The 22,351-nt window shown below is 41.0% G+C and overlaps 1 protein-coding gene across 1 annotated transcript in view; it reads left to right on the top strand.

Moving 5' to 3' along the window:
• Window positions 1-22,351, top strand: part of SP1 (Sp1 transcription factor) — a 30,890-nt gene that overhangs the window by 511 nt on the left and 8,028 nt on the right. Inside the window, exons 2-4 of the mRNA XM_006095737.3 lie at window positions 904-1,070; window positions 1,833-3,345; window positions 20,275-20,443. Coding sequence (XP_006095799.1) covers window positions 904-1,070; window positions 1,833-3,345; window positions 20,275-20,443 — 1,849 coding nt within the window. The remainder of the gene's footprint in view (window positions 1-903; window positions 1,071-1,832; window positions 3,346-20,274; window positions 20,444-22,351) is intronic.

The raw sequence follows: 22,351 nt of genomic DNA on the forward strand, positions 1-22,351 counted from the left end.
TCCCCCCACTCCGTAGGTTCCCCCTCCCCCCCTAGGGGCCCGCCCTTTCCACGCCCCTCACCCCGAAACCGCCCTTTCCCTCTAGGGTCCGCCCTCAGTCCTCCCGGAAACCTCCAGATTTCTAATCCCTGGACCCCTTTAGTCCCTTAAACAGAATTCACAAATGGTTCCCCACTCACACCTTTTTTTTTTTTTTTTTTTTTTTTTTTTTTTTCTAATATATTTTATTGATTTTCCACAGAGAGGAAGGGAGAGGGACAGAGAGCTAGAAACATCGATGAGAGAGAAACATCGATCAGCTGCCTCCTGCACATCCCCCACCGGGGATGTGCCTGCAACCAAGGCACATGCCCTTGACCGGAATCGAACCCGGGACCCTTCAGTCCGCAGGCTTTAGTCCCTTAAACAGACAAACCGGCCTCGGCCCCACTCACACCTTTTATCTCTTTTCTTTTTTCCCCTTCTTTCCTTTTGTTACTTTTTGTATTTGAATTTTCCTCATTCTTCTCCTTTGATCCTAATTTTAGCAAGCTTTCTATACATCCACATGTTGTTTTTTGCCTTAAACCTATTCCCCCCCCCCATACTTTTTCTTTTGAAACTCTTTCAACATGCCCACGGCCTTTCACATTTCCTATACCAAAAGCATCTTTTCAATGTTTTCTGAGTTTAAGTTTGTGAAAAGGAGAGTTGAGACCCAGTTTGGCATCAGTGAGCCTAGTTCATATCCTACATGTCCTACAACTGTCCCTTCTCTCCCATCCATTCCCACCCACCCCCCACCCCGCCCCGCGCCTTTCACCTTTTAGTCATGTCTGTTTCCTCATAACCTCCTCTACCCTTCCTCACCTTACCCTTTTTCTTCCCCCAACTTTAAGTTGTTTATCTTTTAATTCTTTTTAGACCAAGATCACTCCATGGATGAAATGACAGCCGTGGTGAAGATTGAGAAAGGAGTTGGTGGCAATAATGGGGGCAATGGTAATGGTGGTGGTGCCTTTTCTCAGGCTCGAAGCAGCAGCACAGGCAGTAGCAGCAGCAGTGGAGGAGGAGGAGGAGGAGGAGGACAGGTAAGGAACGATCAGGACAGAGAGGAGAAAGTGTTGAGAGGATGTATAGTCTTAGATGGTTTTTTTCACAGAATAAGTTTTACGAAGGGGCTAACCACATTATAGATCGGGAAATAAGTACAGAGAGATAGGTGACTTGGAGAAGATTCCCCAAAGATGAGAATTTCAGCAACAGATTTTTTTCATGTTTGTTGTTTTTTAAAAATATATGTATATAAATTTTTTAAATATATTTTTTATTGATTTCAGAGAGGAAGGAAGAGGGAGAGACAGAAACATCAATGATGAAAGAGAATCATTGATTGGCTGCCTCCTACATCCCCCCCCCTATTGGGGATCGAGCCCACAACCCGGGCATGTGTCCTTGACTGGAATCGAACCCAGGACCTTTCAGTCCATAGGCTGACACTCTATCCACTGAGCCAAAACAGGTAGTGCTTAATACATATTTTTTAATTGACTTCAGAGAGGAAGGGGGAGAGAGAGAGAGGTTGAAACATCAATGATGAGAGAGATTCATTGGTCCCTGCCTCCTGCCCACACCACACTGGGGATCAAGCTGGCAACTCAGGCAGGCATGTGCCCTTGACCAGAATCGAACCTGGGACCCTTCAGTCCGTAGGCTGTTTTTTGTTTTGTTTGTTTTTTGGGTTTTTTTTGCTCTTAGTTTTTCTGCACTGTTGGCTGTTTATTTGTTGTATACTGCCCCCTAGGCTGGCAGCTGGATGTCATTAATTCTTTCCCTCTCATTTTTTTGGGTAGGAATCCCAGCCATCCCCTTTGGCTCTGTTGGCAGCAACTTGCAGCAGAATTGAATCACCCAATGAAAACAGCAACAACTCCCAGGGCCCAACCCAGTCAGGGGGCACCAGTGAGCTTGACCTCACAGCTACACAACTCTCACAGGGTGCCAATGGCTGGCAGATCATCTCTTCCTCCTCTGGGGCTACTCCTACCTCAAAGGAACAGAGTGGCAGCAGTACCAATGGCAGCAATGGCAGTGAGTCTTCCAAGAATCGTACCGTCTCTGGTGGGCAGTATGTTGTGGCTGCCACCTCCAACTTACAGAACCAGCAAGTCCTGACAGGACTACCTGGTGTGATGCCTAATATTCAGTATCAGGTAATCCCACAGTTCCAGACCGTTGATGGGCAACAGCTGCAATTTGCTGCTACTGGGGCCCAAGTGCAGCAGGACGGTTCTGGTCAAATACAGATTATACCAGGTGCAAACCAACAGATCATCACAAATCGAGGAAGTGGAGGCAACATCATTGCTGCTATGCCAAATCTACTCCAGCAGGCTGTCCCCCTCCAAGGCCTGGCTAATAATGTCCTCTCAGGACAGACTCAGTATGTGACCAATGTGCCGGTGGCCCTGAATGGGAATATCACTTTGCTACCTGTTAACAGTGTTTCTGCAGCTACTTTGACTCCTAGCTCTCAGGCAGTCACGATCAGCAGCTCTGGGTCCCAGGAGAGTGGCTCACAGCCCGTCACCTCAGGGACTGCCATTAGTTCTGCCAGTTTGGTATCGTCACAAGCCAGTTCTAGCTCCTTTTTCACCAATGCCAATAGCTATTCAACAACTACTACCACCAGCAACATGGGAATTATGAACTTTACCACCAGCGGATCAGCAGGGACCAACTCTCAGGGACAGACATCCCAGAGGGTTAGTGGGCTCCAGGGATCTGATGCTCTGAACATTCAGCAGAACCAGACATCTGGAGGTTCACTGCAAACAAGTCAGCAAAAAGAGGGAGAACAAAACCAGCAGTCACAGCAACAACAGATTCTTATCCAGCCTCAGTTAGTTCAAGGGGGACAGACCCTCCAGGCTCTTCAAGCAGCACCATTGTCAGGGCAGACCTTTACAACTCAAGCTATCTCCCAGGAAACCCTCCAGAACCTCCAGCTTCAGGCTGTTCCAAACTCTGGCCCCATCATCATCCGGACACCAACAGTGGGGCCCAATGGACAGGTCAGTTGGCAGACTCTTCAGCTGCAGAACCTCCAAGTTCAAAACCCACAGGCCCAGACAATCACCTTGGCCCCAATGCAGGGTGTTTCCCTGGGGCAGACCAGCAGCAGCAATACCACCCTTACACCCATAGCCTCAGCTGCCTCTATTCCTGCGGGCACAGTCACTGTGAATGCTGCTCAACTATCCTCCATGCCTGGTCTCCAGACTATTAACCTCAGTGCTTTGGGTGCTTCGGGAATCCAGGTGCACCAGCTTCCAAGCCTGCCCTTGACTATAGCAAATGCCCCAGGTAAGGCTTCTAATTTTTTGCATTTAGTTGCACATTTAACTAGCACCTCAGCTGAAACTGTTGATTCCAAAGAAGGGAGTAACTTTCTTAAGGGCTAATCATTTAGGCAAGTCAGTTAGAGAAATAGCAATGATTCTATTTGGAACTGATTTAACGGAAAATTTTTCCCCCAGTTAATCTGATGAGAAAGGAGCACTTCTGGGCAATGACCCTGGAATCTGTACCTCCAGTGCCTTTAGTACTACAGAACAAGGATCTGAAAACATTTTCTGTAAAGGGCTTGATAGTACTTATTTTAGACCTAGTAATAGTGTTTATTTTAGGGCTCTAAATGGTCTTTTTTTAAAAAAATATTTTTATTTATTTCAGAGAGGAAGGGAGAAGGAGAGAGAGAAACATCAATGATGAGAAGAATCACTGATTGGCTGCCTCATGCAAGCCCCCTAGTGGGGATCGAGCCTGCAACCTGGGCATATGTCCTTGACCAGAATTGAACCCCAAACGCTTCAGTCCACAGGCCGGTGCTCTATCTACTGAGCAACCTGGCTAGAGCAAGGGCTATATGTGGTCTTAATCACATTTTTTTTGGTCTGTTTTTTACAACCCTTTAAAAAAATATAAAATCATTCTTAGCTTGATGGTTTTATTTAGCTTTTGGGGTCCACTCTTGTGTAGGATAAAAATTGATTATAAACTCGACTTATTTATAGGACAGTTATTAAATCATCAGATATTTCTCATGAAGAACTGTAACTCCTAAGTGAGGGGAAAAGTGACATAATGGGTTCCAGAAGGATTTTTTTCAACACAATAAGTTCTCTGGTTAATCTTTAGTTAATCAGGATGTTCTGCCCTGAGCAAGCTGGTTACTCAAGGTTTAATTATTTTTTTAACTCCTAGTTGCCTTAAAAGTAGAGGCCATCCACTTGCCCTTGCACTAGTGTATATTTTTAATAAGCTTCGTAGATGATTCTGATACTTCCTAGATAAGAGAACCACTTCTTAAGACTGCTATGAAAATAGTATGTGATTGAGGAAGGAATAGTGTGTGGGAGAGAAAGGGAGTGAGGCCTGGAATGAAGTGGGGAGGTGGAGAGGAATCAGGAATAAGGAGAATATTGAAGGGAAAAATAGTCTTTAGGGAAGAGGTGTATATATATAGTCCTTTAGAGAAGAGGTATATATATAGTCTTTAGAGAAGAGTATATATATTGGAATGTGTATGGAATCAGTTGACCACAATATTCAGTCATTTACTTTGAACTAAGTGAATTTCAAATTGGTTAATTTGAAATTTAAATCATATCTGTTTAAAAAGTTTACAGTCTATTTAGAATGTATCATTTTAAATTCCATCACAAGGTAGCTAATCTTTACTAAAGCATGATAAAAGGATACATATACGTTTTTATATTCTGACACGATATATAAAAATTATGGGGAATTGTTTATTGCCATTGAACTCCTAGTTCTATTGGAATATATGTAGGTAGGTATATGAAATGCTTACTTCTATTATAGCATGTTATACCATTTAGACTGGTTTTTATATAAGTGAGAATAACAAATAGGCAGCCAGCCATATTTCCTGCCTTCTGAAGGTTTGGAAAATCTGGGTTGGGGGGTCAAGTTCCCTAACTTTTTTACATTCTTATGGTGTATTTACAATGACTACATTTTGAGCATTATCAAGACAGTAATTTTCTTAGTGATCTTACACTAGAAAGTTACAGTTGGAAGGGACCTAAGAAATCATCTGTAAATTGCTTTATTTTCTCGATGAGGACATTGAGATACTAAAAAGCACTTTTAAGTGATGAGACTACAGCCAGAGGTTGGGCTTGTGGTTAGTTCTCCTAGGCATTTCATTACCTGTTTTAAGTCTGGACTTGAGAAATCCTTTAGATTGTTAAAAATGTGTAGCTTTGCTTCTTTGAAATTTAATGCTCTAGAGTTGGCAAGTGTTTTGTAGGCTAAAAATTATGAGGAAAGTTTAATAAAAAACTGAAGTTAACAGCCTGGAAAATTAGATACTTTCTGGTTAATCTACATTAGCACATTTGTTTTCTCTTTGCTCTGAGGTTGTATCCAGTAGTTTGCTCTTCAAAGGAAAGCAAAGCTGTAGGATTGTTCCCATTAATAATAATTTGGATCCCTGCAATTTCTTAAAGGTTTATAACTTAAGCTCTAAGGAGTAGTTATGAGGCACTCATTGCTAAATCATGCTCTGGGGAAGTCTGCCATTTAATATGTCATAGGATAGGGCTACCTATCTGTTATAGATGTTCTCTGAGCTCAAGAAAATGCATGCCTTTTTGTAAGATAGCAGAGCTTGACATTCACTAATGAGATGAGGCACCGAAAGGCCATTTTGTGAGAATTGAAGTTCTTTGCTTCATTAATAGTGGTTTCTGAAGATACAGTTTCCTCCTTTCTGGTTAGTCATACTTGTGCAACTTTTTTTTCTCTTCAACTGATCTGACTTCATTCTTAATGAAAGATAATAAAATTACTTCCTTGAAGCTTAGTGCTGTTCAGCTGTTGCCTAGAAGCTGCAGTGTCTCATTTTACCTTTTCTGGTATATAGTTATTTTACTAGAAAAACTCAAGCTCTTGGCAGTATGATGTAGTAGAATAGAATAGGTAGATAGATAGCATGGTTGTGAAAGACTAAAGCTTCCATGGTGTTCACTTGGTCTGTTTACATTTATTATTAAAAAATAAAAGAATCTTTTAAAACATTTCTAAGCTCTCCTGTTGACTTCTACTCTTGTTTACTTCTGTTTGCTGAATACACAGGCAAAGGCACAAACTTAGAAACAAACCAGTCACCTCTTTATTTCTGTGTTTTTCATGGCCCTGCCCCTGGTGAGTGGTAGTGAGGAAGGGACCACCCAGTAAACTAAGTTTAGTTTCCAGACAGTGAAATGATTGATGGGCTTAGTTTTTGTTTTATTTTTAAAGTTAGCAGCTTTTTCTTTTTTTCCCAACACCCTTTCCTCTCATTTTGTAGTCATACTCGTAGATCTTTTTTTTTTCTTCTTTTTTTTTTCCAGTTCAAAGCTTCAGGTTTTCCCCCCCAATAACTGCTGAGACCTGAAAACTCTTACCCCAAGTTGAGTAGGGGCTGGCTTTGAAAGACTGAGTTTGGGTGACTTCGTGGGAGTTCTGCCTAATAAAGAGTGCAGGGCTTTGGCAGGAGAATAGAACATACTTCCTTGATGGCTATAATTCACTGAAGAAGCAAATTTCAGGCACTAAAAATAAAAAAATTCACATCTGTTCGGTTTTATCGGGGTCAGGAAAATGTCTTCTCTTAGAAGTTAAGTTGAACGTGATACTAGAGTTGGTTTGCCAATAGTGTCACTAAGCTTGGGGTCAGATAGCTGAGACCTAATTTGTTAAAAACCTTTATTTTAGCCTAGTGCATCTGAACATTAGTGATAAGTAGATTTAGATGATTTAAATGTGTTGAGAATTGTTCTAGTGCAAAAGGTCATACAAGAGAATTTCCTATTTTAAAATAATACACTTTACCAAATATATCAAATGTTTCTGCATCATTTGCTCATTTGCTTTCTTTATCAAATATATTTGTTCCTTATGGTGATGTTAGTACTTTTTAAATGATTTTAAGTAGAAAAGGCTTTTAAAACTTAGGTGTCTTGATCTGAAAAGACTGAGAAGACAGTCTTCAGACCTTTTCTGTTGCTCCTATTTATTCATTCCAGTGGCTTTCAGTAAATGACGTCATTGTTAAATCATACTGCGTTGTGTAATGTGGCCATTTTAGATCTTAATTAAATAACAAGAGCATGAGAGTGCTTAGTGTTTGAGAAAACTTTAGTATCTGTTCAATTCTCAATCTCCCTTTCCTTTTAATTGTTCTACTTTGTAAAGTAGTATGTAAATGTTACCACTAATAATTAGTTCTGGTCATTTCTTGCTTTTAATTGTTTTGTTGGCTTTGAAAATGTTGTAAGATGTAAGATGAACATCTGTAGAAAAGCTTTATATAAGTAATGCTTTTTGTAACTAATGCTTTGTATTGTGTGTGTAAACACTACATAATAGTTGAAATTTTTCACTTTACTATTTAATTGAAAAACAAGCATATTTTTCATATTTCTTGCAGAAGGTGTGTCACAATAGTACTGTTCCTTTCTCTAGCATTTAACATACAGGCCCCGTTGTGTAGAAGGATTATTTTAAAACTTATTTGCCCAACTATGACTATATTGTTAATACTATCCTAGGTTTTTTAGAGTTGTTCTCCTTAAAAGACCTGAAAAATTTTCTGTAGAAAGAGTATTTTTCAGAATTGGTTGCAAACCTGAGCTGTAATTTGAATTTGTACTTTTGCTCTAATGTTTTTAAAACTCTGAATGGTTTATGGAAACTAGGCAGTATTTCTTGTTCAGCAAGTTTGGATGTGCCTATCTAATTTACACGGAATCCTCCTTCTCATGATGTATCTGTGTACAAAATAAAAGATAATTTAACAATTTCAAGAAGGAGTTAAAATATAACTAGGTCACAACAAAGACTTGCCCTTTAAGAGATGAGAGAATTAAGTTAGAAGTGTATACATCTCTGGAAAATTATTTTAAATGGTTTTCATAGGCAAGCAAATGTTTGTTGCTAATAACCTAAGGTTAAATGCTATTGAGCTAGATCTTTTAAAATTATTCAGTAAGTTCTTCATTGAATTGACCCTGTTTTGATTGCTTAAAATTACAGCTCTTTGCAAACCTAATAAAATTAAACCAGACTAGCCATGGTAATAGCAGTTAAACTGACAGTTGCTAGATCTGGAAACCTTCATCCCTTCCAGTACCTTCATTCAGACTTAACATGTTAAGTGCCCAGTCAGTGGTGACTGACACTATACTTTCCATCCAGAAGACAAAACAGGTTGGGCGTTGCCCTAGCCGGTTTGGCTCAGTGGATAGAGCGTCGGCCTGCAGACTGAAAGGTCCCAGGTTCGATTCCGGTCAAGGGCATGTACCTTGGTTGCGGGCACATCCCAAGGGAGGTGTGCAGGAGGCAGCTGATTGATGTTTCTCTCTCATCGATGTTTCTAACTCTCTATCCCTCTCCCTTCCTCTCTGTAAAAAATCAATAAAATATATATATATTAAAAAAAAAACACAGGCTGGGCGCTTAACGTGTTAACGGTGTAGAAAGATTCAATGACTTGCCAAAGGCTACTGACAAAATTTAGTGACACATTTTTTTTTTTTACTTCAAATCAAGATCCTTTCTACCCCACTTCTATCAAGTAGAAGAATAGACTTGATCCCCCCCTCAACCCCTCTTTCAGTTTTGAGGTGTTACTGACATTTATAGCCTAAGACAGATAATTGGAAAAAAAGAAACAAAAGGCATGGTTAATCAACAACTTCTTTATAAACTTTGTTATGAGTTTGAATTTGTTTTAACCAGATGAATTAATTTGAATTTATTTAATCTCTAAGTAAAGTATAAATAATCAATGATAATGAAGGGAGGAACAAAATGGCAAAAGAGAAATCAAAGACGTAATCAGTCTTTGAACACATAAGGGTCAGCGTGTCATATTGGGAATGTGGGAATTACCCTCCCCCCCTTTTGACAATTAGAAAGATTTTTTTTGACAGTTCTTATTTTTCTCCCTGATATGCTTGAAATATTTTTATAGCAAATCTGATCTCCTTATTGCTCTCCATCTATTGTTTTTTCATGTTATTCTGTAACTTCCCTGTCAGGACCTTCCTTTCCTTACCCCCTTCATTTCGGTTGTGGATATGGTTTAACAACCCTTTTAAAGTTTAGGTAGGGCCCCGTTCAGTGTTTGAGTGTTGACCTATTAACCAGGAGGTCACCACCTTTCGATTCCTGGTCAGGGTACATGCTCTGATTGCAGGCTTGATCCCTGGTAGGGGCCTTGCAAAAGGCAGCCAATCAATGACTCTCTCTCACATTGATGTTTCTCTCTCTTCTCCCTTCCTCTCTGAAATCTATTAAAAAAAAAAAAAAAAGACTATTGTAGGGCCCAGTTTTGTCCAGGTTCTATATGGTTACTGGTGATGTATCTGAAAGTACTCTGCTTAGAATTCTTTGGGAGTTTCTTGCACTCAAGAAAGAAAGAGTATTAATTTTATACAGACCGTTTGTCTTAAAGAAGGTAAAAGTAAAAAGCCCGTGCCCTAGTTGGTTTGGCTCAGTGGATAGAGCATTGGCCTGCGTACTGAAGGGTCCCAGGTTTGATTCTGGCCAGGGGCACATACCTGGATTGCAGGTTCGAACTCCAGTGTGGGGCATGCAGGAGGCAGCCAATCAATGATTCCCTCTCACCATTAATGTTTGTCTCTCTCTTCCTTTCCCTTCCTCTCTGAAATAAATAAAAATATATTTAAAAAAGAAAAGTAAAAAGCCCATAACCCTGAAACCTAATTTTCCATATTATGAAGAAATTTCTTTGGTTTGGTGTTTTGTTTTTGTTTTTTTTAAAAATATATTTTATTGATTTTTTACAGAGAGGAAGGGAGAGGGATAGAGAGTTAGAAACATCGATGAGAGAGAGAAACATCCATCAGCTGCTTCCTGCACACTCCCTACTGGGGATGTGCCTGCAACCAAGGTACATGCCCTTGACCAGAATCGAACCTGGGACCCTTGAGTCCGCAGGCTGACGCTCTATCCACTGAGCCAAACCGGTTAGGGCTGGTGTGGTTTTTTTTAATATACATATATTTAAATATATATTTTTATTGATTTCAGAGAGGAAGGGAGAGAGAGATAGAAACATCAGCAATGAGAGAGAATCATTGATTGGCCGCCTCCTGCATGCTCCCTACTGGGGATTGAGCCAGCAACCTGAGCAATGTCCCCTCAACTGGAATTGAACCCGGGACCCTCCAGTCTGTAGGCCGATGCTCTATTCACTAAGCCTAACCGGCCAGGGTCTTTAAATTTTTTTTTTTTAACTGTTTATTCTTTTACTTAAAATTTTGGCTCATGTTTGTAAAAGTAGATGCATGGGAAAGAGGGAAGAAAATTACATAAATATTATGATTTACTTAATTGTGTTTTGTTCTGTTAAATCCCTAGCATTTACATATTGGGGGGGAGATTGTTTAAAATGAACAAATATGAAGAATTTTAGTTGTTAAATTACTACAGGCCCGGTGCACGAATTCGTGCACAAGTGGGGTCCTGAGGGAGGGTGACCGGGATGCAGTCGGCTCTCCTGGTGGGCGATGGGACAACCTTGCCGGCCCGGGATCCAGATCTGTCCCAGTGATATATGCGCTGGTTGTCGGGAGCCACCTGGTGGCCGCTTTTATATCCTTTCTTCCTTGTGGAGTGTCTAGGGAAGGGAAGCGGCCGCAGTGCCTGAGGCCAACTTCCAGGATGCCAGAGGCACTGTCAGGATCGTGCTGGTGGTGCTGGTCTGTAGGTGTAGGACTACTGAAGGAGTGGCTGCCACCGGGCCAGTGGCTCGCCGGGACGGGTCTGTCAGCTGAGTGGTGCTTCCACTGTGGGAGCGCACTGACTACCAGAGGGCAGCTCCTGTGTTGAGCGTCTGCCCCCTGGTGGTCAGTGCATGTCATAGGTTCTGGTCTTTCAGTCGCTTAGGCTTTTATATATAGACTAGAGGCCCGTTGCATGAAGAGATTCGTGAAATAGGCCTTCCCCTGGCTGCCGGCACTGGTTTTCCTCCAGCACCCGGGACCCAGGCCTTTGGTCCGGCCGCAGCGGAGAAGCCAAGCCTCTTCAGTCTTCAGTCTTCAGTCTTCACTCTGGCCAGAGCCTTCAGTCTTCAGTCCAGCCAGAGCCTTCAGTCTTCGCTCCGCACCTGCATATGCAAATTAACCGCCATCTTTGTTGGGTTCATTTGACCTAAGACCTAGTGAGAGACATCGAAAGTGTTTGCTGTTATTTGCATGTTTCTCTTTTATTAGTGTAGACTAGAGGCCCGGTGCACAAAATTCGTGCATGGGTAGGGTCCTTAGGCCTGGTCGAAGATCAGGGCTGATCTCTTGGGTGACTGGCGGGGCAGTTGGGGCCCCTGCTCGCACCTGTCTTGGCTGGCCTGGCACTGGCACCGCCCTCCGCCAAAGCCGTCGGTCACCTCCCTCAGCGGGGCAATTGGGGGGCACGCCGCCATGGGTCGGGGCCTACGGGCTGGAGGCAGCTACTGCGTTGAGCGTCTTTCCCTTGGTGATCAGTGTGCGTCATAGCAACTGGTTGTTCCGCCAGTCGTTTCACCGTTCAGTTGATTTGCATATTAGGGTTTTATTATATAGAATTACTTTTTTAAAAAAATATATTTTATTGATTTTTTACAGAGAGGAAGGGAGAGGGATAGAGAGTTAGAAACATCGATGAGAGAGAAACATCGATCAGCTGCCTCCTGCACACTCCCTACTGGGGATGTGCCCGCAACCAAGGTACATGCCCTTGACCAGAATCGAACCTGGGACCCTTGAGTCCACAGGCTGACACTCTATCCACTGAGCCAAACCGGTTAGGGCTAGGATTACTTTTTGAAAAAATATTTTTATTCATTTCAGACAGGAAGGGAGAGGGAGAGAGAGATAGAAACATTAATGATGACAGAATCATTGGTTGGCTGCCTCCTGCACACCTTGCACTGGGATCAAGCTTGCAACCTAGGCATGTGCTCTGACTTGAATCGAACTGTGACTTCCTGGTTTATAGGTCGACGCTTAATCAAAGCCACACCAGCTGGGCTAAATAATCAGAGGCCTGGTGCATGAAAATTCATGCACTGGAGGGGGGTCCCTCAGTCCAGTGGCCACCTCTCACAGCCCGGGAGTCCTCAGGGATGGGAGGTGACCCATTGATCAGGGGAAGGCAACGCCCCCATCACACCTCTGCTGCCGCCACTGCTGGCAGCGCAAGCCTCAGCCAGCCCTGGTTACCTGAGCCTCAGGCGGCCCTGGGTGGTTGGGAGGCCGCCATCTGAGGCTTGACTGTGCCTTGGGCTGGCCGGCCCTGGGGGGCTGGGGGGCTGAGAGGACTGGGGGACTCCAGAGGCAGGCGCCCCAGTGGGGCTGAGGGGACTGGGTGCCGCCATCTTGTGGCTGTGGGTGGTGCCATCTTTGAGGGCGTGGCAATCAATTAGCATATTCTCTCCTTATTGGCTGTGGGAGCCGCCATCTTTGTGACAACATGAGGGTCAATTAGCATATTCCCTCTTATTAGATAGGATTGTGGTAAAAAACACACTGTAACCATTTCAAGTGTAGTTTCATGGTGGTAAGTAGTGTACACTCACATTGTTATGCAATAGATTTCCAGAACTTTTTCATCTTACAAAACTGAAATGCTCCCTGGCCAGTTTTGCTCAGTGGTTAGAGTGTCAGCCTGCCAACTGCAGGGTCTCAGGTTTGATTCCAGTTAAGGGCACGTACTTTTGTTGCAGGCTTGATTCCCGACCCTGGTCAGGACGCATGTGGGAGGCAGCCAATTGATATCTCTCTCTCACATCAATGTTTCTGACTCTACCCCTCCCTTTCTCTCTCTTTAAAAATCAATGGAAAAAATATTCTCAAGTAAGGAGTAACAAAACAAAACAGAAATGCTATACCCATTAAAGTCCTCATTTTCTTCTCAGCTTTTGCAACTGTTACTCTACTTTCTGTTTCTATGGATTTGACTACTTATGTCATATAAGTAGAATCACAGAATATTGTGACTAGCTTATTCAACTGAGCATAATGTCCTCAAAGTTCATACATATTAAAGCATGTGACAGGATTTTCTTCCTTTTCAAGGCTGAATATTATCCCATTGTATGCGTTTACAATATTTTCTTTACCCACCTGTCCACATTTGGGCTGTTTCTAGAACCTCTTGTTTATTATGGATAGCGCTGCTGTGAACCTAGGTATGAATATCTCTTTGAGATACCGCTTTCAATTATTTTGGATATATAACCAGAAATAGAATTGCTGGATTTTATGCCAGTTCTGTTTTTAATTTTTTTAATATATTTTTTATTGATTTCAGAGAGGAAGGGAGAGGGAGAGAGAGATAGAAACATCAATGATGAGAGAGAATCACTGATCAGCTGTCTCCTGCACACCCCCTACTGGAGATCGAGCCCACAACCTGGGTATGTGCCTTTGACCGGAATTGAACCCGGGCCCCTTCAGTCCCCAGGCTGATGCTCTATCTACTAAACTAAGCCAAACCAGCTAGGGCTCTTTTTAATTTTTTGAGGAGATACAGTAATTTTTTGAAACTTTGCTTTTAGTTTCTATAAACAAATATATTTTTTATATTCACATTTTTAGCCCAGCCGTTGTGGCTCAGTGGTTGAGCATCAACCTATGAATCAGGAGGTCATGGTCCATTCCCAGTCAGGGCATATGTCCCGGTTGTGGGCTCAATCCCCAGTGTGGGGAGTGCAGGAGGCAGCTGATCAATTATTCTCTCTCATCATTGATGTTTCTGTCTCTCCTTCACCTTTCCTCTCTGAAATCAATAAAAATACATATATATATTTTAAAAGTCACATTTCATACTATGTTTTTAGTCAGAATTACATTTTAAGCTTTTCTGATTAGTTTTCTTACAATATTATTTCCAAATTTCTGAACCTAGTGGTGCAAGATTATTAATACTATTGTAGCTGATCCAGCTGCTTTTATATTATTTAAATCTTGAATATTTGTAAAGTAAGATGCTTAAAATAGACCTCAAGGGTTGAGACTTGAAACAGGAATTATTGCTGCTTAGGATTGCACAAAGAAAATTGTTGAAATTTACAGTGTGTTTGAACATGCTTTTTAAAGGTAAATCATTCTTAGTGACTGGTAATTGCTTATCTCCTTGTTTTAATTACTCATACGTAAAAGAGCAATGAAAGCAAAGATGGCTTGTTGCTGGCAAGCATTTCCCATTTTGAAATTAATTAAATGACACCCTTGAGCCTTAGAAAATGACAGTTGTCCTGTCATCCCAGACAATGGATATTCTTATCTCTAGCTTATTCAGAAGCATCTTGGTGTGGTGGTAATTAAACTTTTAGTCAAATGCCTGGTCAGAGCTGTCTTTTCTTTCTTCCCCCAGAGCTGTCTTAATAAAAGCACTAACATAGCATCATGTCTAGACTTAATTACTGATGGTTCTTTGATTTATTCCTGAAAACATTCTGACAACTAATTGACTTAAGTCTTAAATTTTTAAAAAAATATGTTTTTATTAATTATAGAGGGAGAAAGAGAGAGAGGAAGGGAGAGGGAGAGAGACACACACATCAATGTGAGAGAGAAATATTAATCAACTGCCTCCTGCATGCCCCTACTGGGGATCATGCCCACAACCAGCACATGTGCCCTGACTGGGAAGCAAACCAGCAACTTCTTGATCCAAGGGATGACGCTCAACCAACTGAGCCATACCAGCTTGGGCTTAAGTTTAAAAAAATTTTATTGCAATAAAATCTACTTGTGCCTTATCATACAAACTTAAGAAGTAGGCATTTCAACTTAAGAAATAGGCATATGAAATAGGGGTTACATAAAATAGGAATCTTCACTTCCTGCACTTCTTTTTTGGTATTGAAAATGTTTACTCCATGGACTATTTTGGTTTTAATCATTGGTTTGCTTGCAAAGGAATTTGATGCTGTTTGTAAGTGTTAACAGTCAGGAAATTTGTCCCACGTATCAAAATGTGAAGTGTCAAACTTCTAGCAAACTTCATTTTATTTAGCTCCCTTAAAGTCTCAGTACTACAGATAACATTGTCTAGAACAAGCATGTCAAACTCAAAGGCTAACACAGGCCAAATAAACGAGGTTTAAGTTTCTGTGGGCCGCAAAAAAACAAAAGCTTCAGTTTTCATAGAAAAGTAGATTTATTTCGATAGAGACATGCTAAATACAAAGGGCTGAAATAAATGAGTAGTCATTAACATAAAATAATAGAACATTTTAATAAAAATTAATATTTTTTCTTGAACATGAACTTACCAGACACTGAATAACTGCACAGATTAACTCGTTTCCCGCAACCCAAGTGTTAATAAGTGTAACGCAAATAAACACATTTTTCTTGTTCTCCAAAAGCAAAATATTTCCTGTTGTGCACACCAAACAAGTCAGTACAAGACTAACACGTGGCAATTGGCTGCTAAAATATTTGCTTCTAGTATTAGTGGAGAGAAATGGTGCGCCTGTGCATAAGGCATGTAAGGGAAATGAATGCAACACGATTATAGTAATCAGTCATTAGTGAGCGTTGTAGTTTGTTAATAATAATTACGTATAACAGGATATTGTAAAAATTAAGTTACGAAATTTTTTTAGAATATATTTTATTGATTTCAGAGAGAAAGGGAGAGAGAGATGGAAACATCAATGATGAGAGAGAATCATTGATGGGCTGCCTCCTGCACGCCCCCTACTGGGGATCGAGCTGGCAACCAGACATGTGCCCTGACCAGGATGAACCATGACCTCCTGGTTCCTAGGTCGATGCTCAACCACTGTTGAAAAAGGGTTAAACATGGGGTTTTGGGGCTTTTTAAATATATTTTTATCGATTTCAGAGAGGGAGCGGGAGAGAGAGAAACATCAATGATGAGAGAAAATCATTGATTGGCTGCCCCCTACAGGGGATTGAGCCCACAATTCGGGCATGTGCCCTTGACCAGAATTGGACCCGGGACCTCTCAGTCCCCAGGCTGATGCTCTATCCACTGAGCCAAACTGATTACCGTTAAACATAATGGTTTTAAGGAATCCTAATATCTCTTAAGTATTTCTTTGTTTCTCTCTTTACTTAATTATGCCCTGTCCTGAGTTAACATTCTTATCCTATACTAGAGGCCTGTTTCACGAAGAGATTCGTGCAGTAGGCTTTCCCTTCTCCTGGCTGCCAACACCGGTTTTCCTCCGGCACCTGGGACCCAGGCCTTCGCTCCAGCCGGAGCTGCCTTCAGTCTTCACACCTTCAGTCTTCACTCCGCCGCTTCGCGCCTATGTATGCAAATTAGCCGCCATCTTTGTTGGCGGTTAATTTGCATATTGCCCTGATTAGCCAATGGTAGGCGTAGCGAAGGTATGGTCAATTACCATGTTTGTCTATTATTAGCTAGGATAATAAAACCCTAATATGCAAATAGACCAAATGGCGGAATGACTGGTTGCTATGATGTGCACTGACCACCAGGGGGCAGATGCTCAACACAGGAGCTGCCCCCCTGGTGGTCAATATGCTCTCACAGGAGGAGTGCCGCTCAGCCAGAAGCTGGGCTCACAGCTGGTGAGCGCAGCAGCAGTGGCAGGAGCTTCTCTTGCCTCCGTGGCAGTCGGACATCCCCCGAGGGCTCCCGGACTGAGAGGGCACAGGCTGGGCTGAGGGACCCCTCCCCACCCCCACCCCCTTGCACGAATTTCGTGCACCGGGCCTCTAGTGTTTCAATAAAATGGAGAAAGGTTTGCCTCTTCCCAGTTGATTTGGACAGGGGAAACCTTTGGGGGTTAATGAATTGCATCTCTAAATTTAATGGACTTAGGTTAGTTTGGAAAATAGATCAAGAAAATGATTTGATTATCAGCACCATGCTTTTTCTTGTTTGTTTGTTTTAAAATTAAAGTATAGTTTACATTCAATATTATTTTGTATTAGTTTCAGGTATAACCACAGTTTTGTCTTATCTTGATTCTAAAGACCTGTTGTAGATAGATAGCTGGATCTACAGTTTCATAAATTTCTCTTCTGAAGGTAAATTTTGGTAGATAATTTTTGGTGATACTAACTAGCTCCTAACTAGCCTTATCTGCTGAGCTATTTGAGCTAATGTCAAAGGATAAATTCTCCATCCCCACTAGGGACAGTTTCTAATCAGTAACACAGTTTTTAAAGCAGGTTGATCAAAAAAATACTGTTGTATATCTTTTCCTTTAAAAAAATTTTTTTTCTATTGTTGACAGTATTACAGATGTCCCCCACCCGCTTTGCCCCTCTCCACCCAGCCCTTGCACACACACACACACACACACACACACGCACGCCTTCACCACACTATTGTCTGTGTCCATGGGCTATAAGTTCTTTGGTTTATCTCTTCCCACCCCCCACGCCCCAATATGTCAGTTTGTTCCATGCCTTCATGCCTCTGGACTTATTTTGTTGGTCAATTTATTCTGTTCATTAGATTCTACAAATAAGTGACATCATGCAATATTTGTCTTTCTTTGACTGGCTTATTTCACTTAGCATAATAATCTCTGGGTCCATCCATGTTGTCTCAAAGGGCTCTATATATTTTATTCCATGATTTCTCATGGTGTGATTTTCCCCACAAGACATTTTGCTAATGTTAACTACAATGTGTTGAATGTTTGTTATGTGACAGATATTACACTAAGCACCTTATATTTATTTCATTTCTTTTTCATGATAACTTTATGAGATTAATAATATGAGAAGTCACTTGCTCACTGTTAAAAGCTACTCCAATGGTGGTGCAGGAACTCATATTTAGGTCTGTTTTTACTTCAGAACCTGTTCTTAACCCTGTATTCTAGTAATATCCAGTTTTAGCTCTACCAATATTAGGAAATTCTCAAAACATTTTAGTTAAATTTATTTTAATACCATAGGCTAGTACTTAGAAGTGGTAGAGTGAGCAGGAAAGCACAAGAAGAGCTTATTATTAGGCATAGTAACTCAAAAGTATGTTTACGAACTGGGAAGAGTAGAGATTAGGTACAGGAATACAATCAAGAGCCTAGATTTTAGATGGTGAGTTTGATCTACCGCACTTATTCCCTTCTTTATAGAAGAGGTAAAACAAAGCAGGCCAATTCAACACTCCATTTATAGAAATCTTAAATATGGATAGAGTCATTTGCTTTCGTAGGTGAATACTTATTCATAATAGATGTTTTGAAAACCTGAGAAGAATGCTATCTGCTCCTCTAAAACCTTATGTTTATCCACTGGCCTAGAGCAGTTTTTGAAAATGTCAAATGTAATTAACCCATAAAATCAACAGTACTAAGGGGAAAAAAACGAAGTAGAGTCTAGAAAATTTAAGATTACATTGTTTATCATAAAGGTAAGCATTGTGTATGAAACTTTTGTTTCAGTTATATGTACTAGGTCACAGTGTAAAATGTATTTTTTACTTTGGGTTGCAGGTTTGTTTGGTTTGGTTTTTTTTGGAAAATATATTTTTATTGATTTCAAAGAGGAAGGGAGAAGGAGAAAGAGATAGAAATATCAATGATGAGAGAGAATCATTGATAGGCTGCCTCCTGCATGCCCCACACTGGCATATGCCCTGACTGGGAATCGAATGGTGACCTCTTGTTTCATAGGTTGATGCTCAACCATGCTGGCCGAGCTGGGTTTCAGGTTTTACAAGTTTGAAAAACACTGGCCTAGAGCTTTGTGATTATCTATTTTAATTTATTGAGGACAAAAATTAGTGATTTCATTCACTTTTTATCTTTAAAAGCAAATGACATCAAAAGACATAATAGAATGTATGTATGCTTTATATTTTCTTCCTTTTTCTAGCATTCTGAAAAGGATCCAATCTCACATCAGAACTTTCCTGAGGGCCCTAACCTGTTTGGCTCAGTGGTATGGCATTGGCCTGCAGACTGAAAGGTCCCAGGTTCAATTCCGGTCAAGGGCATGTACCTTGGTTGCGGGCACATCCCCAGTGGGAAGTGTGCAGGAGGCAGCTGATCGATGTTTCTCTCTCATAGATGTTTCTAACTCTCTATCCCTCTCCCTTCCTCTCTGTAAAAAATCAATAAAATATATATATTTTAAAAACTTTCCTGAGGGTATAGCTAGCCCTTCCTTCTCCCCATTGTGTCAAAACTTACGATATATAGCTACTATTCCCTGCTGAATATTCAGCACAATTTTCTGCTCATTTGAGGAAGTTTTGCCTCTTAGGTTTTGTATGATTTCTAGTTTGGAATACCTTAAAGTCTTATTTTTAGTCAGTACTATTTGATTGCCTCCATAGTAGTTTCACTCAGGGAATGAATAAGAGATTTATTGGACATCTTTCTGTAACAGTATATACCTTTATCTCATTCTTTTAATGAATGTATAGTAGTCCATTGCATAAGGTTATAATTTTAGTGCCTCAGTGATGTACATTTTGATTGTTTCCAGTTTTTTCCTGTTACACAAAACCCTATTTTCATATATTTATATACCATAGGATATTGCTGGTTCAAAGTGGAATTACTTTGATGGTGTGCATTTAAAATTTTAATATTGCCAAGTTGGCCTTCAAAAAGGTTGTTCTATTTGTCACTACCTATATATAAAAATGCCTATTTCCCCATACCCTTGCTGATGCTGTGCATTATTAGAGTTTTAACTTTTTGAAATCTGGTGAAAATTTACAAAAGTCCAGTATAGAGTTGCATTTTAAAAATTGAGTGAGATTAACTATGCTTTCATAAATTTAATTGGCCCTTTGTATTTTCTTTCTTTCTTTTTTTTTTTTTTTTGTTTTTTGTTGTTGTTGTTAATCCTCACCCAAGGATATTTTTTCCATTGATTTTTAGAGAGAGTGGAAGGAGGGAGAGAGGATGGTAGGGAGAGAGAAAGAAACATCGATTGGTTGCCTCCCACACATGTTCCAACTCGGGCCAGGGATCAAACCTGCAACCTAGGTATATGCCCTTGACTAGGAATCGAACTTGAGACTCTCTGGTATGAGGCCCAATGCTCTAACCATTTAGCAATGCCGGCCAAGGTGGCTCTTTGTATTTTCAGTAATTCTTGAGATTTCAAATATGGGTGATGTCAGTGAATGTGACTTCAAAGCTTTGAAGAAGTGGTGCTATAAAAAATGTAGTCACTGAGATGCTTGCAGCTGTGATGACCTCCCCTATTTCCCGCTTTGACCCTTTCTTACTCTTAATTTCAGGTGATCATGGAGCTCAGCTTGGCCTCCATGGGGCCGGTGGTGATGGAATACATGATGACACAGCAGGAGGAGAGGAAGGAGAGAATAGCCCAGATACCCAACCCCAAGCTGGTCGGAGGACCCGGCGGGAAGCATGCACCTGCCCCTACTGTAAAGATAGTGAAGGAAGGTAAGTTGACTAAGCCAGTATCTTAAGAGTAGTGAATGGATTTGGAGGTAAGAAGAGGTTGATTTTTTTTTTTTTAAACATTTAAGACTTGGCAGTATTGCAGAGGGATGAGAGATAACACAATACATTTGATTAGGTCATATTATAGATCTTGGTTCCAGCTCTGATCCTTTTATTGACTCTAAGACCTTGGGCCTTAATAGGCGCCTGCTATCTCTTAGAGATAAGGAAATCAGATGGAGCCAGCTGGTCTAATGATTGTTACCGTATGTCTATATTGAGATGGTTTTAACAAGGTTGCTTTGTAAAACAGCCTTGCAAAGAAATGAAAAAGCTACACTAATGTGTTTTTACAATGGCTTGTGAGAATAAGAGTTTTCCAGAGTCTTATTTTCCTTCAAAATAAACAAAAATGGCTTAGTCCAGATAGAAAATTCTTCCATCAGGGACCCTAACATGTTCTGCAGAATAAAGTTCTGACAATTTTCTCGTTAGTAATACTGTTTAGTATTATCTCTGGAGAGTTTCAAGTTCTATTTTTTTCTTTCAAGTCATTGCTTTTTAAATATATATATATTGATTTTAGAGAGAGAGGAAGGAAGTGGGGGAGAGAGAGAGAAACATCCATGAGAGAAACATGGTTCCTCTGCCTCTTACACATGCCCAGGCTGCAGGCTTCATCCCCAGCCTGGGTGTGTGCCCTGACCAGGAATCGAACTGGTGATCTTTTGGTTCGTGAGATGACACTCAAACAACTGAGCCACTCCAGCTGGGCAAGTCACTACTTTTGAGAGAATAGAAAGTTACATAGCTGATTAAATGCCTTTGAAAAAGAAAATCTGTTAAAGTTTTGTCCCAGCCTAGCTAGTTTGCTCAGTGGTTAGAGTGTCAGCCTGCGGACTGAATGGTCGCAGGTTCAATTCCAGTCAAGGGCATGTACCTCAGTTGCAGGCTCTCAATCCCAGCCTTGGTTGGGGCGGGTGCGGGAGGCAACCAATCAGTGTTTCTCTGTCTCTCCCCCTCCCTTCCACTGTCTCTAAAAAATCAATGATGGAAAAAAATATCCTTGGGAGAGGATTAACAAAAAAACCCAAAAAGTTTTGTCCCAATAAAAATAAGCACAAAAGTAAGAAAAGTACCAAAACAAAAATAATCTGAGTTATTTGTAGGTTAACACTACATTACAGGAAAAACCTGAATTAAAGCACTGAGTATGCCCACACTGATGTTTCTCAGTGGTTAGAACAGGGGTGGGCAAACTTTTTGACTCGAGGGCCACAATGGGTTCTTTAAACTGGACCGGAGAGCCGGAACAAAAGCATGGATGGAGTGTTTGTGTGAACTAATATAAATTCAAAGTAAACATCATTACATAAAAGGGTACGGTCTTTTTTTTTTTTAGTTTTATTCATTTCAAACGGGCCGGATCCGGCCTGCGGGCCGTAGTTTGCCCACGGCTGGGTTAGAATGTCAGTCTGCACACCATAAGGTTGTGGGTTCAATTCCCAGTCAAGGGCATGTACCTGGGTCCCAGTTGGGGTGTGTTTGAGAGGCAACCAATCGATGTGTCTCTCTCACATTGATGTTTGTCCTCCCTCCCCCCCCTTTAGAAACAATGGGGAAAAAAATTCCCTGGTGAGGATTACTAAAAAAAAAAAAAAGCACTGAGTACAATAGTGTTTGCCTTTAACAAAGCTTAAAGTGGATTTAAATTTTTGAAGGAACTTCTCAGATTTCCACCTAAGAGTAACTTTATCTTCTCTTATGTATTGTATATATAAAGGCCTAATATGCCAATTGTCCCGTTGGGAGTTCGACTGGGAGTTCAATCACTCACTATGATGTGTGCTGACCACCAGGGGGTGGTGTGAAACGAAGGGAGGCCCTGGCCAGCAGCCGGAAGGCCCT

This window comes from Myotis lucifugus, unplaced genomic scaffold (assembly GCF_000147115.1).
Source record: "Myotis lucifugus unplaced genomic scaffold, Myoluc2.0 scaffold_160, whole genome shotgun sequence".
Lineage (NCBI taxonomy): Eukaryota > Metazoa > Chordata > Mammalia > Chiroptera > Vespertilionidae > Myotis > Myotis lucifugus.